The sequence below is a fragment of the Vicia villosa genome, linkage group LG6 (assembly GCF_029867415.1).
Source record: "Vicia villosa cultivar HV-30 ecotype Madison, WI linkage group LG6, Vvil1.0, whole genome shotgun sequence".
NCBI classification, from domain to species: Eukaryota; Viridiplantae; Streptophyta; class Magnoliopsida; order Fabales; family Fabaceae; genus Vicia; species Vicia villosa.
In genome coordinates, this window is record NC_081185.1 from 139,933,104 (window position 1) to 139,951,432 (window position 18,329).

Genomic DNA, 18,329 nt, shown 5'->3' on the forward strand with positions numbered 1-18,329 from the left:
ATCTCAATCAAGTCTCTCAATATCCCGAAGCCCATCTCCAGAAAAGGTCCCTACATCAACAAGGGCAAATTTCTTGGTATTCTAGTGTTCAATCCTCTTCCACCTTCAGATTCCGACAGGCACACAGGCCAATCTACATCTTCAGGTTTAAGAAGATTGAACAGGGGCAGCTGTCATACCCCAAAATTTGCCCTCATATACTTACGAACGCCATTTTATTTTGAATAAATGAATTGGCACAATTGGTAAGAATTTGAGCGTGAAAGCTTCATTAGCGCGAGGTCTCGAGTTCAAATCCCACTTCTAACATTTTCCCTTTTACTTTCTTTTTTATTTTAGTTCTAACTTTATTTCCATTTATTCAAAAATCACAAAAATTGCATTTTTTATCATTTTAATTTTAATTTTCGTACTAATTAAATAGGCATTTTTTAAAATAGTCAATTTTCACTTTTATGTATTTTTTAGTCAAAAAATCACCAAAAATCATAAAATATTAAAAAAAATCAAAAATAGTATTTTTTCATCATTTAATTATTATTTTCGTATTTATTTATTAGGAATTTTTAAAATATTATTTTTTTCATTAAAATCTTTATTTTTTGTATTTTTAGCCCAAAAATCATGAAAAAAAAAGATTTACAAAGATTTTGTTCATATTTCTAAATATTGTATAATTGTATAGTTTAGGAAAGAATCAACATAATTAGTTAAATATTTCAAAAATCAAAATCAAATTATATTTGATTTAGAGTTATGATTTATTAATTAATTAATTGATTCTTTTAATATTTTTGTTAACTTAATTTTTATGTATAAATAGCACTAGGTTCTACACTTTTAAAAAAAAACTAACAATTCTAACCCTTATTCTCACTCACTCTCTCTCTTTCTTCCCACAAACACAAAAAAATATTTTCTCCTACTTCTCCTTCTTCAGGGTTGTCATTCCGGTTGCAGCACAGTAATAAATTTTCCAGCCTATCAGTCGAATTCTGAAACTACTGTTTCGATTTGCTCCGAATTTTTTCCAAAAGTTCAGAAAAAAATCGTAGAACAACACTCCTTTAGAATTTTATTCTAAAGGATTTCGACCCTCAAAATCGCAAATTCCTCTTTTTTCTATTTTCTTCGATTTAATTTCTATTTTCATATTTTTTAAAAAATCTAAAAAAAATTGTAGTTTCGTGTTCTTATTTTAATTGATTTATAATCAGGTTTTTTTGATTTTTTTGATTTTATTTTAATCACTTTTCTATTTTCCCATTTGTTTTCTTAACCGTAACATTGCGTTGGTTTATGAACAGGTTTTCTATGGATTGACCAAGTGGATGGTACCCCAATTACTTATTTGGCCAAAAACTTTTTGGTATTTGGCCAAATCAAGGTTATTCATATTTGGACAAAAACCTTTTGGTATTTGGCCAAATCTAGGTTATTCGTAATTTTGTCCATAATTTAATTTTCTAAACCCCAATTTTTTTCTTGTGTTATTATTATTATTATTATTATTATTATTATTATTATTATTATCTTCATTATTAACATTATTACTATCCTTTTTTGCAGGTTATCTTTTATGCTTTTTGATGTTATGACAAAAAGGGAGAGAAAATGTGATAAATGATCTGATTTATATTATCAGTTGCTGGGAGTAAGTCTCCACATTTCTAACAGAATTTGCAAGTTCTATGTCTTTGAGTTTTTTTTGCAGGATTGAAGACATTCTAAAAAGCTCAACATGAGAAGCAAAGACATGGGGAAAAGCAATTCTATATAGAAACAAGCTCATGGAAATTGAAGCAAGCTGAGTGCTGTGAAGCTTCAAGATCAGAAGAAAGAAGGAAGAATGTTTTGATATTCTTATGATAGAATATGCTCTAACACATTCTTACTCCTTATATGTTCTGATACATTTGTTTTATGTGCTCTGATACATATTTTATGTTCTGATGCATTTTTATGTGTTCTGATACAATTTGTTTTATGCTCTGACACATACTATATGCTCTGATACATATTTTGTGTTCTGATTCATTCATGCTCTGACTTTTGTCGTTTAGTTTGTTCTGAAACATTTCAGGATGTAGAGATGCTCTGATGATGCTCTGGTACATTCAACAATGTTCTGATACAATCTAGCATGCAATGATTCAAGAAGAAATTCAAAGCTCTGAAGCTGTCCTATGGAAGCAAGAAGCAGAAGCTCTGAATGTTCTGAAGTTCTAAGCTTATGTGAACGTCTCAACTGAAATGAAAAATACTCAGGGAAGTCTTTTATTTATAAATTTCTTATAGTATTTATTTCAGGGGGAGATTATTTATCTCAGGGGGAGATTGTTAATCTCAGGGGGAGACATTTTCACACACTATGTTTATATGCTTATGCTATAACTGTGTAATTGTCTTTAGCCGTCTGATATTCTGATTGCAAATTCATATAATTTATATATGTTTTTTTCATAATCAAAAAGGGGGAGATTGTTAGAACAAGATTTGTTCTGATCAATATTCTTAGTTTTGATGATAACAATGTATATGAATTTTGTTTGAGATAATGTGGTACTCTAATCCTATGCAATTTCCATTTCAGGAAATTTATAAAGAGTATGCACAAATTCAGCGCAAGAAGCACTGACTCAGAAGGTTCAAGTATGCAACATCAGAACATGCTCTCGCAAGACATCAGAAGATGGTCAAGCAGAATCAGAACATGGTCTATTGAAGCATCTGAAGAACTTGAGATCAGAAGCAGAAGCACTGAAGTTCTCATGGTATCACGCTAGAAGCACTTCAAGGTCATAAGACAAGAAGATGCTCTGCACCAAGCTATTTGACTCTGATGATATTCAAAGATTATTTACACAAACATCAGATCAGAAGCAAGTACAAGATGGGAGGCTACGCTGACTGACAAAAGGAACGTTAGAAGCTATTAAAGGCAACGTCAGTTAAAGCAGGAAAATCAAGGCTCGAGGTAGTTGACAAAAGAGTGAAACGTTAAATGCAATGCTGTACGGATCACACAACGCATTAAATGCTCCCAACGGTCATCTTCTCAAACGCCTATAAATAGAAGTTCTGATGAGAAGCTGAAAACAACACTTTACGCAAACATACAGAAACGCTGTCAAATTCTAAAAGCTCTCAAACTTCATCTTCAACCTCACTTCATTACTGTTGTAATATCTTAGTGAGATTAAGCTTAAACTTAAGAGAAAAATCACAGTTGTGATAATAGCTTATTAAGAAGCATTGTAACTCTCATAAGAATTTGTTTACATTAATTTGTAAGAACTATAGGAGATCAAGTTGTGATCGGATTCTCTAGAAAGTCTTAGAGGGTATCTAAGCATTGTGTTCCTAGAGTGATCAAGTTGTGATCAGAATACTCTAGAAGACTTAGAGGTTATCTAAGTGGAAAATCATTGTAATCTTGTGTGATTAGTGGATTAAATCCTCAGGTGAGGTAAATCACTCCAAGGGGGTGGACTGGAGTAGTTTAGTTAACAACGAACCAGGATAAAAATCATTGTGCAAACTATTTTTATCTTAAGAGTTTTAAAGCTACACTTATTCAAACCCTCCCCCCTTTCTAAGTGTTTTTCTATCCTTCAATTACAATTGTCGGTATCGTCTCAGTGTCTCGAATAGCGTAGGGTTGAAAAGTTACCTTAAGTGCAAGAGCTATGGCAACACCAACAATGAAAAGAAAGAAATGCATAACAAAATCGGCCAAAGTATATCCATTCCATGGAGAGTGATCAATGCGCGGATAAGCTTCACGAGCGTCATCCACTAATAGCATCCACATTCATACCACCCAATTTGGTGGTATAAATGGACCCCACACCTTCATCCATGGCTAAGTGAGTAGTGAATGATACTTAACAAATTATTCAAACATATATATCCTTCTTTTTTCTTTAAGTGACAAATTAAGAGCTCAAATTAGGCATAAGGCCGGCTTTGAAGTCAATAGGGGAGAGAATTAATATCTAAGAATAGCAGCTAGATTACAAACATAAGAGACATATGCAGCATTTTGGAGAGATAGAAAAGAAAAGGTACATATTTGTATTTGTTAGTATATTTTAGTATTAGTATTGAGAGGCTTTGGTTCTTATTTTGTCCGACTTTGGCAAATTAAAGACTCCCCTTCTTATCTTATGCTTTGACCATATTTTCATATTGGTAATTTGCCTTTAGATTCTTGTATTTGGAATCTTGTCTTAAGGGTTGCCACGGAAGAGTTTCTGAATCATTGGACAAAATATTTAGGAAGAGTTTAATTTTGTTATTACGAATATGTTAAATATGACTTGACATTAGAAAAATATTTTTACTATTGTTTTCACTATTTGATCTATTTTTTAATAAATTATATGACAAGTACAAAGGAAAGAAGGAAGTGCATATAGAGGTTAGGGAAGAAATTGTGATTTTTCTTTAGAATTGCTTTAGTGCATAAAACAAGTATAACAGGAAAAAAACTACTAAAACAAAAATCAAATCAATTGGCAAACTTGCCGGTACCCGATTAATCCGGTTGAACCATTTCAATCCGAATTTTTAAAACATTCATAAACTCTGAATGCCATATTTTAAATATTTTCAATTTTATTATTGAGCCAACTTGGGCTGGTATTGTAAAAAAAAAAAAAACAAAAAATCAATAAGAATCCAGCAAATATAAAGAATTCTAGAAAAATGAGAGACCATTTTAAAGGATCCAGTACAACAAATGATCAATACATATATTTTATTTCATTATGATGATCTTGCCTTTATCAATGACTCAATGCCAAAATCTTCATTCTCATATTCTCTTACAATTTCCAGTAAATTTTTAACTTGTGCAACACGCCAGCAACAACTCCCCAGAAAGTAATTTCTGCAAAGATAACATACAGGAGAGTTCCCACTCTCTCTGATTTCCAAACATTCACAAACACATGTTTCTTGATCCAATGTACCTGATTCATATTTTCATTTATAAAATAAAAACATATCAGAAAATTATGATAATTAAGACCGACTGTATATAATGGAAATAATATGTTTTTATAATGTTTTTTTTTTCTTCTTACTAGTGAGTTATTTGGATCTTCATAATACCATCCATTTACAAATCCTGCAAAAATGCCTTGAGCTGCCATCACAAACACTAACATAGAATTCATTCCTATCCATTCCAAGAACAAGAACGGAGTACGGAACCCCCAAACATCTATCTGTTTGATCATCAAAATGTATAAGAAAAAGAAGTTTTGTACTTGAATAATGCTATATTGTTGAAAATTCCCTACCAATATGTAGAGGACAGAGAAGAAAATTCCAGCTACTCCGCCTGTGAAACAAACATAGCTGATGCTATAAAGTTGCTTGTTAATTGGGATAGCTGCAGAAAATTTACCTTGAGCTCAAATTGTATTATTTTTATTTTAAGATGGATTTCGACGAGTGATTGTGATGCTATCTTACCATTTGAAAAGTGAAGGATAATGGCGATTGTGAGTAGCACAAACCCCATCGAGACCCAATGTTTGAGCCTCTCTGAATGACCCTGTCATAATAAGATTTAATCGATTTTAGGCATTTCACAAATTACATACAAAATTATAGTATAAAGTTTATAGTCTGAAAAATACAACTTAGGTTGAGACTTTGTAACCTTGAAATGAATCAAGACGTGGCCATAATGGATGCCTATGATGCCAGAGAGGATTGCTGATATGGAACTAATTAAAAAAACACTTTCTTAAAATATAAACATCTTGATACACACTCTAGTACCAGTAGGTAGAATGAAAGAAAATATAAAGGCAAACCTCAACAAGCCCTCTGGCTCAAAGGGAGCACGACACCAACTTGGAGCATCTTCGCGAAGTGGACCTTCACCAGGAGAACTGAATGTGCATTCCTTCAAAACAAAACAGAATATTATTAGAATTATCTTTATCATTCTCCAAGATCGAACTTTTTTCTTACAAAACTTGTATTTGTCTTCTCAAAACTCACCTTCAAGTGTCTCCAAACAGGATGTGAATAAAAATGGTTAACTCCCCAAACTTGCCTATCCACATGTCCAACCGCGTTACATGCAGGGCCAATGTGTCCTCTCGTCCCACATATGACCTAATAATAGGCCGGAAGAACAAAATATAAAAATGAAAGTCTTGAGTAACATTTTAGACATTAGAGAGAGATAGCGAACAAACTGTGTACTGCTTTGGTTCGTCACCGATAACATGATCTACAAAACTCCAATCTGGAACGTAGAGTGTGAAAGTTGTGATCATGTAAATGAGAAATGCCATAAAGCCGCCGAACCTAAGTCACACATATATAAATATATACTATTAATTAAAGCAAGTTGACAATTTAACTAACCAATATAAAAAACAGTCAATTTATAGTTGTAAATGTGAAAAACTTACCATTGCCATTTATAGGCTTTGAAAATGGCTATGCATCCAGAAGTCAAGGTGGTGGGTCTAAGCTTTGTGGTAAATGACTCTATTAGAGCCACAACACAATATACAAGACCTATTCTCTACACACAGATTCAAAATTGTATTGAAATGTGTTTATTTTGCACTAATCGCCGCGTAATATTTAATTTAATTATTTAAATTATACCTGGAGAATGCCACACCATCTAATGAATTTCATGTTGACTCCATAGGATAGGTCATCAGGGGCATGAGAATATCCACCTGTAATCAAATTGCACCCAAATTTATTCATCTAATTATAATATATGCAACTATGTGTATATCTATATAGGGAGTTTGAGGAGTTTTGCTTACCTTGCAAAAGTATACCCCAAAACAAAAGCTGCAATGTCCTAAGCATTATCTTCTTCACAGCATATTTTATCTTCTCTATTCTCTTTAGTGCAAGGGCTATGGCAACACCAACAATAAAAAGAAAGAAAGGCATAACAAAATCAGCCAAAGTACATCCATTCCACGGCGCGTGATCAATGCTTGGACAAACTCCACCAGCTTTGTCTACCAGTATCATTATCTAAACACCATACACAAATTCGCTTTTACACATTCAATCATTAATTCAAAGAAACAAAGATTTCAGGCAATGGTTACATTACACTAACTAACCACTATGGTGAGGCCCCTGAATGCATCAAGTGTTGAAATCCTTTTTGTCTTTTGCTTAACCTTTGTGTCTGTCTCATGCTGATCAATATTAACATCTTCATTGATATTGCTTGTTTCTTCCTTCTTCAACACATCATCATCTTTAGCATTGAGTCCTTCTTCCATTCTCTTACCACCTTCATCCATGGCTAAAATAGTTAGTGATCAAATATATTCAACAAATCCTTCTATTCTTTTTTCTCTTGTTTGGAATGTGAGAGTGAGAGTGAGAGTTGGAATTAATTAAAGAGCAAAGCCGGCTGTGAAGTTAATATTAAGATAGCATAGAAGCTACATTACAAATATAAGAGACATATTAAAGACTTTGAGTGGTGATTAGTTCCGCCTAATTAGCTGTTTCTTGTTGCTAATTATCATTAATTCTCTATACTAAGTTGAGGATGTAAATTGTTTTGTCTGTCTTTGACACCAATTAAACATTCTCCTTTGATTATATCTTATGGCTTGATACAATACTATGCCAAAAACACTTAATTAATGCAGATGGTTTTTAAATGTTATTTAATTATTTTATTAATGATTAGAATTTTTCCTTGAATAAGTGGAATGTTAGATATTCGAACCTGCATTCTTTCATACATAATTATCCATTAATTTAGTTCAGCGGAACTTTATTTGTAATCCTTTTACTTGTCACCTTTTTAATTTAAATTTATATTTGATCAATAATATTCTTACATGTCATTAACTATCTTACATATTATCTATAAATTAATTGTGCAGGTAAATTTCTTTTAAAGATTTTGACAATGATCATTGAATTAAGAAGAAAAAATCAAAAGTATTATTAGTCAACAAGCAAACACAAGACAAAAGGTTTAATGTTCTAGTTGAAAGAGTTAAATAAAGTTAAATCAAATAATAAGAAGAAGTTGAAGTTGTGAAAGTTCGACTGATCATGCACTTAGTATTTTATTTTGATCAATTGAATGTAATTTAAGAAAAAACAGATCTTGAAATACTAGGAAGATGCATACACATACCAAAACTATTTTAAACTTATAATGGACTGTACAGAGAGATCAATAACTACGGGCCAGAAAGCAAAATGACTTACCGAACTGCGTGTGGGACAATCGCACTATCCTAGACGAGGTAGCATGTAATCTCAACCAAATATCAATCGGACAAATTCCCGCATCTCGTGCCGATATATTAGCAAGTTGTTATAACCGCCCTCCTATATAAACGGGAGAATGCGCCATTTTTTCAGGTAATTCAAATTCAAATCTCATTCGCTTCAGTTCTCGGTAATCTCTTCCAAAATTGCGATTCTAATCTCTGGTGCTTACAATCGTGTTTCTGGTAGTGCTTATAAGTTACAATTTTGTTAGAAACACCAAGCCATTGAAGAAGGTAGAAACACCAAGCTTCGTCTCTCAGTCCTAAAGGAGTCTTATTCACCCAATCACTTATCATCAAGTATGGCAAATGCTATTTCCAATTATATGTCTTATTCAAATTTGCCTCCTTCTCAATTTTTTTTTGACTTTTTGTCACTAAACACATTGAACCAAAATCTCATGTTGAGGATAGAAAGTATGATTATCGGAACCAAACTATACAAGTTAAATTGGATTCTCTTAACGTATATTAATTCTCTTTAGCAAGTTGTAGAGAGAAATCAAGACAATTTAGATTCACATTACAATGAATAGAGAGGAAACCAATTACAAAGCTGAATATTTATGTTATAGATTACAATTTCCAATATATTTTTAACTTGTGCAACACGCCAGCTACTACTCCCCAAAATGTGATTTCTGCAAAGATGACATATAAGAGAGTTCCAACTTTTTCTGAGTTCCAAACATTTACAAACACATGCTTCTTGATCCAGTGTACCTAATTTCCATTTTCATGTGCAAAATGAAAACATATTACGAATTTATATATAATCGAAAACTATGTTAATTAAGACAGACATAGATAGCATACACTAAAAATTTAAAAAGGTTGTTTGTTTCTTACTAGTGACTTGTTTGGATCTTCATAATACCAGCCATTAACAAATGCTGCGAAAATTCCCTGAGCTGCCATCACAAACACTAACATCGCGTTCATCCCTATCCATTCCAAGAACAAGAACGGAGTACGGATCCCACAAACATCAATCTGTTTGATTATCACAAGAAACAATTGTTAATTTAATAACCAACAATAAGAACTTTTTCTACTTGAATGAAGGGATATATATTGCATTTTTCTTACCAATATATAGAGGGCAGAGAACACAATTCCAGCTGCACCAGCTGTGAAACAAACATAGCTCAAACTATAGAGTTGCTTATTAATTGGAATAGCTGCAGGGTCCCATGAAAATTTTGTTAAGATTTTATCTTGAATGAATTTTGACGTATATGAATCGTTTAGGGTCCCATGAAAACAATTATATATGTCTTGAAATCTAAATCGTCTAATCTTGATTCAACAACCTCTGATATAACTGATATTATGTGCCTATATGCGACTGTGTGACTGCACATTATGTAAATCCGATTTTGAAAATAGCTTGTTGCACAAACTTACCATCTGTAAAATGAAGGACAATGGCTATTATGAGTAACACAGACCCCATTGAGAGCCATTGTTTGAGCCTTTCTGAATGACCCTGTCAAATAAACATTTATTAGGCCTTTGACTAAATTGAATTATAGAATAGAATCAAGACTTATAGGTAAGATTTTGTAACCTTGAAATGAATCAAGACATGTCCATAATGGATTCCAATGGTTCCGGAAAGGATTGCTGATATAGAACTAGCAACAAAACAAAAAAGATTTAAAGACATGCTTCATTCGCGGCGTTGGTTATTAATTATTATATTAAGATAGACTATAAGATTCAAAAGACAGATAGATACCTTAGTAAGCCCTCTGGTTCATATGGAGCAAGACACCAACTTGGAGCATCGTCACGAAATGTTCCTTCACCTGAAGAACTGAATGTGCACGCCTACAATAGAATCACACAAAAGTATTAGTACAATAGAAGGGTAATTCATCAATTTATTTGGAATAATACCAGATTATACACAAAGACTTACCTTTAAGCGTCTCCAAACAGGTTGAGAATAAAGATGATTAACCCCCCAAACTCGTCTATCGACATATCCAACTGCGTTACATGGAGGTCCTAGGTGTCCTCTCACTCCACATAACACCTAATAGACGGAAAGAACAAAAACATAAATAAAAACAAAAGGTGAACACAAGCACCTAGACTTAATAAAGAGAGAATCTACCGTGTATCTCTTTGGTACGTCGCTATTAACGTGATCTACAAAACTCCAATCAGGAACATACAATGCGAAGGTTGTGATCATGTAAATGAGAAACGCTATGAAGCCTCCGAACCTAAGTCACACAGGATTATTATGTACCATTAATCAAAGAAACTTCACAGTTTCCATAAACAATTTCAATTAGGATATTTGAAATTTGAAAGTAAGTGTTGTGTTAACTCACCATTGCCATTTATATGCAGTGAAAATGGTTATGCGTCTCGGACTTAAGGTAGTTGGTCTAAGCTTGGTTGTAAATGTTTCTATTAGAGCCACAACACAGTATACAAGGGCTATTCTCTACATACAAAATTTTATAAATTTGGTTAACGCGACTGTTTTGCATTAGGCCTTACATAATATTTAATTTCGTTTATTTGATGCACACCTGGAGAATGCCACACCATCGAATAAATTTCATGTCGACTCCATACTTGAGTTCATCGGGGGCATGAGAGTATCCACCTGCCATATGTTATGCAACTTTGTGGATTTAATATTGTCAATGATTTTTTAGTAAATTTTTAAACTTATATAATCCTTGAACGTTTAAAAATGAATATACTGAGTTTGAAGAGTTTTGATTTGGTTACCTTGTAAAATTATTCCCCAAAAGAGAAGCTTCAATGTCCTAAGTATTATCTTCTTCACAGCATACTTTATCTTGGGAATTCTCTGCATTATTATAATCAAAGTTTATTCATATGAAACACGGACACCAGACATGACATCAGAACTGACACGTCGGCACCAATAATAATTCTAAAATAAAGAGTAAATTTAACATAATTACAATTGTCGGTATCGTCTCGGTGTCACGAATAGAGTAGGGTTGAAAAGTTACCTTAAGTGCAAGAGCTATGGCAACACCAACAATGAAAAGAAAGAAAGGCATAACAAAATCGGCCAAAGTACATCCGTTCCATGGAGAGTGATCAATGCGCGGATAAGCTTCACCAGCATCATCCACTAATATCATCAACTGCACAAAGAAGACAAAACATATTAGTATTTAATGACTATATCCTTACTTCACAATAAAATTGTCTTAACTTTCACTTTTACAAAACTGATTAATTATAACAAGTTAAAATTTTTCAGTAACTAATTACCACAATGGTGAGGCCTCTAAATGCATCAAGTGTTGCAACCCTTTTTGTCTTTTGCTTAACCAATGCAGGCTTAGCCATTGTGTCTGCAGTGTCATGTTGATCAATACTAGAATTTCCATTAATATTGGTTGTTTCTTGATTCTTCAAAACTTCATCTTTAGCATCATCAATATCCAATGATACATTGATGCCTTCTTCCATTCTCTTAGCACCTTCATCCATGGCTAAGTAGTGAATGATATACTTAACAAATTATTCCAACATATATATCCTTCTTTTTTCTCTAAGTGACAAATTAAGAGCTCTAAATGAAGTATAAGGCCGGCTTTGAAGTCAATAGGGGAGAGAATTAATATCTAATAATAGCAGCTAGATTACAAACATAAAAGACATATGCAGCATCTTGAAGAGATAGAAAAGAAAAGGTACATATTTGTATTTGTTAGTATATTTTAGTATTAGTATTGAGAGGCTTTGGTTCTTATTTTGTCTGATTTTGACAAATTAGATTCCCCTTCTTATCTTATGCTTTGACCATATTTTCTTCCAATTCTGATCTGGTTGGAAGAGCAAGAATTAATACAAACAATTGCATACATATATCAGCCATATCAAAAGTGGTGAATCCAGCATCAACATATCTGAGCATAGAATCAACAGCTTCATCCTTATCAATGTTTCCCCATTAGACTTATCCTCCATTACCATTCTGTCTGACAAAATGTATTTCCACCGTATAAATGTTTTCTTACTTCTACTCGTCTCTATTTCCTTGTAGTTTTGTAATATATGATCCCCCTATATTGCTTGAATAATATCCTTTCGTATAGCTTTGTGTTCATTCATCATCCTCCATCTCCACTTGTATAATAGTGCATGGTTGAATACTCCAATGTGTCTAACACCTAAATCCCATGCTTCCTTTGGTTTACATACATTTTCTCATTTTACCCAACTGATCCCTCTTTTCTCCTCTTTTCCTTTCCATAGAAACCCACTATGAATTTGTATTATTTATTGAATAATCTTCTTAGCAGCTTTGGAGAGTGCCATCACATAAATTGGTACATTTGACAACACATCATTCAATAATGTCACTCTCCCATCGACAGGGGTGTTGAAAACCGAACTGTCCCTATAAAAAATCGCAAAATCAAACTGAACTAAATCAAAACTGCAAAAAAATCACATTTAATCAGTATGTGTTTGGGTTATCTTACAACAAAACCGTAAGGTTTAATTCGGTTTGCAATTTGTATTTAACAAACCAAATCAAACCGTATTATGTTACAAAAATGTACTAACTAATATATATTTCTTTAATTATTTTTAAAAATCAACTAGTATTATGTGTATATTTTATCATATTCTTTATATGATATTTATTTTAATTTATAATAAAAAACAAAATATTATTTATTTATAAATATTATTATGACAAAATATATTTTATTGTATTCTTTATATAATATTTATCTATGAATGCAATTTCATGTATGTCATTCTTTTAAGATAAAATTATAAAACACATTTAAAAATGTATCAAATTATAAATTTATTTTGACAATTATAAACTTTTTAATGGTAATGTATAAACAATTAAATACGAACTTATATTTTTCTCTATATGTGTAAGTATGGTTCAATAATTTTTATGTAAAAAGTCGAACCAACTAGGCATGACAACAGGTTGGATTAGGGACGGTTATTACCTCCCCCAAACTCAAACCCAAGTCCTCAAACAATCTCCGTTTCCCACTCCAAACCCAAAAGAGAATGGAAAATTAAAACCCAAACCCGACCCTAACGGGTTCGGGTTGGATTCAGATATTCCCGCCCTACCACCTTTTATTTTGTGAAATCAATTTCTTTAATAGAAATACTTATTTCTTCCAAAATCAAATTATATTATAAATAATAAAATAAAACAATTTCAAAAAATTGCATACATACATTTTAAATAATAAATACAAATTAAAATATTAAAATATTGACCACATATTTAATATTGACTTAATTGCAATTTTAGTCCCCCTATTATCTTTTTTTTTTGATTTTGGTCCCCCTATTTTAAAATCCAAAATTTTAGTCCCTATATTTTAGTTTTTTGAGAATTTTGGTCCCCCTGCAAATTCGAAGGCAATTTTAAATGAAATGACGCTCTCATTGATGATGTGTCAGTGTCGGATCAACATTGAAATGTTAAAAAAAATTAATTTTATTTAACATTTATGTTGAACATGTCATCAATGTGAGTTCCATTTCATTAAAAATTGCCTTCGGATTTGCAAGGGGACCAAAATCCTAAAAAAACTAAAATAAAGGGACTAAAATTCTGGATTTTAAAATAGAGGGATCAAAACCCAAAAAAATAGATAATAGAGGGACAAAAATTGTAATTAAGCCTTTAATATTTTTAGTTATAAAAATTAAAATGTACATGATGAAAATAAACATGGCGGGTTCGGGGACGGTTTGGGATGAGTAATAGTGTCCCATTACCCGACTCGTCCTCATATTTTGTAATCGAGAAAAACTCAAATCCGAATCCAAAACCAGTTAAAGCGGGTTTTCCCCGTCAACTTCGGGGCGGGTTCGTGTGGGTACCCATAGGTACAGATTTTATTGTCATGCCTAGAACCAATCGAATCAATCCAAACCGCATTAGTTTGGTTTAATTTGGTTCGATTTTATTTTTGAAAGTCAACCGAAACAGACCAAACCGCGCGTTTTTCTCTTGTGATTCGAATAAATTTCTAGCTTTCTAACTTGACAATTTTTTTTTCATTCCTTCTACCACATTCTTCTAAGTGCTACATCTCCTATAAACAACAAGAGAGGAACTGAGAAGGTGCCTGATCAGTGCATTTTGATGCACGTTCCTTTATGTTTGTACTTAGATATTTCTATGGTTTGATTTGTTTATTTTTCTATTTTATCATGTTTTTGTATTTCAGATTATTTTTATTGTTATTTGATTTTCGTACTTATTTTTCAACTTTAGCAATCTGCACTAAAACGATCATAACTGGAGCTCCGAGAATCAGATCGAGGCGTTCTAATAATCTCCGGAAAGCTAAGAGAAAGAGCTACAACTTTCATGTTGGAGTCGAAGTCAGATTCGGAGCTCATATTTTCCAGAATTTTGTTTGATGCTGCAGCATTAACTTTATTTAGTTTTGGGTCTGGCTTATGTCTGTTTGACCCAGTTGGGTTATGACCCGAATTCTTGTTTCTTCCATATAGTTAGGTCTAGCTGCTACTGTTCAATGTAAAGTTTTTTACTATTCACGAAATTATGAAACAAACTTGTACGAATTCCATGGAGAACTAATTCCTTTGAGACAATTTGTTGTATTCAGGTTCCGACCTTGAGGTTATTATAATTATAATTCAGTTCTATTCCTTTCAATATTAATCTATGTCTCTTGTTTGCTTAATTTGATTTGCATAGACTATATTGATTTAATTTGATTGGTTGTATGATCCTAACTATAGTCACGTTGTCGTTTGCTTAATTCGTTATCGTGTCCGTTTAACTCATGTTTGCTTAATTCATGAAACTTAATTCTGTTTGCTTAATTCAGATGATAGGAACATACAACTTATACTATCAATTGCGCTTGTCAATGAATATTATAATCGAATAGGAATAGATAATCCGTTTAGGAGGTTGGAATTACAATAATCAATGATAGATAGGAACCGAATCAGCAAATTGTCGTTTCAGCTTATTTTATAATCACTTAATTTCACTATTTTGTTAATCGAAATCTAAAACAAAACCTCCCTAAATCGCTTTACTGTTGGTTAGTAATAATCAAGAATCCTTGTATGAACGATATCCGAGTTGTCGTTGTCGCTAAACTTCCGTTTTTTGAAAACACTGGCTTTTGATCCGTGCGCGACAGCGGATCAAATTGGCACCGTTTCTGGGGATTCTTGTCATTATTAACTGATATTAGAGTCATAGGTTTAGTGTTCTCGCGTTTAGGCCATAGTTTCCTCGCGGTTTTGGCCAATTCGCGTTTAGAGTCGAAAAATTAGGTTTTTGAAAAAATTGTGTCCGATTGTAAAAAAAAAAATTTGCCTACTGGGAGCAGAAAAATCGTGCAATCAATACTCCCTTACTCTAAAAGAGTAAAAGAATTCAACCCCAAATCGCCAAATTCCTCTTTTTTCTTTTTTTAATTAATTTTATATTGTTTTTGCTGTTTCGAAAAAATCCAAAAAAATCCCCAAAATTCTTAGTTTTCTTAATTAGATTAAATTTTATGTTTTTATATTTTTATGAATTTAATTTAATCGTTTTCCTTCTTTCTATTTGTTTCTGCCTATTTGGGACATAGTTGGTATTTCTGTGTTTGTTGAAACCATGGCTGAACAAAGAACTTTGAGGCAGTTGGTTGTCCCTGATGTGAACTATAATGGTTTACGTATTGACTATCCTACAGCTGATGCACCTTTTGAATTGAAATTTGGTTTAATACATTTGCTACATGGATTTAATGGTTTTGCAGGTGAGGATCCGCATAAGCATCTGAATGAATTCCAGGTTGTGTGCTCTGCACCTTCCAAACCTTACATAGAGGATATTGTCAAACAAATGGCTGCAAATAATCTCCAGTATCAACAGCAAATAAATTCTACTCTTCAGACTTTGCAAACACAAAATGGACAACTTGCCACTTTAATGAATGTCATGCAGCAAGCTCAAGGATCAAACCAACAACCCTTGGAAGAGCAATCTATTTTCAAATAAAGTTGCATTCTAAAACTGTTGATGATACTTGTACCGATTTGTTTGCAGATGATTTTCCATCATTGTCTGGTTTTGATGATGTTTACTATTGTGATGTTTGTACTGACACTAAAATTTGTTATGTTTGTGTTGAAATTGAGCTTGCCTTGCAAAATGATATTCTTACTGCAGATGAGGTTGCAAATGAAGTTGTTCATGTAGATGAAGCTCTCGACACCCCGGCTGCCCGGAACAAATCATCCATTGAACAACCACATTCCCAAGAGCGGAAACCAATTCTTGAAAATCTTAAATATGCTTATTTAGAGATGAATGAAAAACTACCAGTTATAATTTCTTCTAACCTTGATTTTGATCAAGAAAATAAACTTTTGCAGGTTTTGAAGAAGCATAAGAAGCCGATTGGGTGGACATTGGCCGACATTTCCGATATTAGCCCGTCCATGATTTTGCATAAGGTCTCAATTGAAGGGGAAGATGAAACAAAAGTAGTGAGGAAGCTCATCAATCTTTTGATCTTTGGTGTTGTGGAAAAGCTCACGTGCTCATTCAACACTTTTATTTATCGAAGATTCTTCTTTGATCCTGGAATAAAAGACGAAGGCACTGATAAAAATTTCAAGTTCAATGTACAATACCCAAAGCTACTCCATGAGATCTCCATTTTGGAAGAAGAAAATATAGAATATATCTCTTTGGGAAAGGCTGCTTATGTGATCACATATCCTCCTTGACTACTCGGGTGTTTTCTTTCCTTTCTCTCACTCTTATTTTATATTTATGTTCTTTCATTCAGGACAATGAATGTCTTAAGTGTGGGAGAGGGAATCATTTATTTGTTTTGTTTTCTTTCAATTTTTTTGTTTTTTTTAGTTATTTAAAATTAAAAAAATGCTTCTTAGAAAGTTTTAGGCTATAGATAAATATGAGGTTAGTTGTGGAGATTTGGGAAAAGTTCACAAGATCGGTATCGTTTTAACACTGTAAGTCTCCTGAGTATGGAAATTGTTTTGAATACTTGTTATGACATAGCCTTGAATTCTCATCCTCGAATAGCTCTTAAGTAGTTTATTTTTGCAGTCGGCACCATCTCACACATGCTCTACGTAAGGAAGCCGATGAAAATAAGTGAGTGATCAAAGTTTTATTTGAAAAAAAAAAGAAGAAAAGGAATGCACCTTCTAAGTTTGGTGACCCTCACCTGCTCACTTAACCCAACGATTGTAGAACCTACAAAAAATGATTTCAAGACCCAATTTAGTTGGTTCAGAGGTTTCTGGTGCTGAACTTGGTAGGGCGGATTACGGTCCGATCCCCTGCAACTACAATTGGGGAATAAAAGAGGTATACCACTTAGATACCAGAACCCCATGCAAAAAGGATCAGAGTCACTAACCGCTAGCCTTACTATGAGTGTGTGGAGATAACGGGCTTAATGTGATTGCACCAGAATGAAAGAGAGGAGGATGAGTAAGTTAGGCTTAGGCATAATAACATGATTCAGATTGATTTGTATGTGTAGGAGACATATGATTGCATAATTATGGATTAGTGTTCCTATGATATCCTTAGTGTGCAAGGTTAGTACCTATTAATGCAATCTTAACCGAAGAAGAGTTTGTAGCCTGGAATGAGTAAATAATGTTGTGTGTTTTCTTGAGTTTTGACTTTATTTTGCTCGGAGTGCAAAAGTTCAAGTGTGGAGGAATTTGATCAGTTCATTTTGATGCACATTCCTTTATGTTTGTACTTAGACATTTCTATGGTTTGGTTTGTTTATTTTTCTATTTTATCATGTTTTTGTATTTCAGATTATTTTTATTGTTATTTGATTGTCGTACTTATTTTTCAGCTTTAGCAGTCTGCACTAAAACGATCATAATTGGAGCTTCGGGAATCAAATCGAGGCGTTCTAGTAATCACCGGAAAGCTAAGAGAAAGAGCTACAACTTTCGTGTTTGAGTCGAAGTCAAATTCGGAGCGCATAT

The 18,329-nt window shown here is 32.9% G+C and overlaps 2 protein-coding genes across 2 annotated transcripts; both read right to left on the reverse strand.

The window, feature by feature from the left end:
• Positions 1-4,829: 4,829 nt before the first annotated feature.
• Positions 4,830-7,310, reverse strand: LOC131614803 (uncharacterized). Its single transcript, XM_058886352.1, has 12 exons — positions 7,125-7,310; positions 6,813-7,032; positions 6,643-6,719; positions 6,441-6,556; positions 6,222-6,333; positions 6,022-6,138; positions 5,832-5,923; positions 5,675-5,741; positions 5,485-5,566; positions 5,310-5,401; positions 5,091-5,234; positions 4,830-4,976 (listed from the first exon to the last, which is right to left on the reverse strand). Exons 1-12 carry the CDS (start codon positions 7,308-7,310, stop codon positions 4,830-4,832), a joined length of 1,452 nt encoding a protein of 483 aa, XP_058742335.1.
• Positions 7,311-8,808: 1,498 nt separating this feature from the next.
• Positions 8,809-12,602, reverse strand: LOC131612556 (uncharacterized). The gene is made up of 13 exons (XM_058884325.1): positions 11,580-12,602; positions 11,312-11,449; positions 11,061-11,142; positions 10,856-10,932; positions 10,652-10,767; positions 10,429-10,540; positions 10,231-10,347; positions 10,048-10,139; positions 9,877-9,943; positions 9,714-9,795; positions 9,396-9,487; positions 9,156-9,299; positions 8,809-9,029 (listed from the first exon to the last, which is right to left on the reverse strand). The coding sequence occupies exons 1-13, from the start codon at positions 11,799-11,801 to the stop codon at positions 8,883-8,885; spliced, it is 1,488 nt and encodes a 495-aa protein (XP_058740308.1). The 5' UTR covers positions 11,802-12,602; the 3' UTR covers positions 8,809-8,882.
• Positions 12,603-18,329: the final 5,727 nt, after the last annotated feature.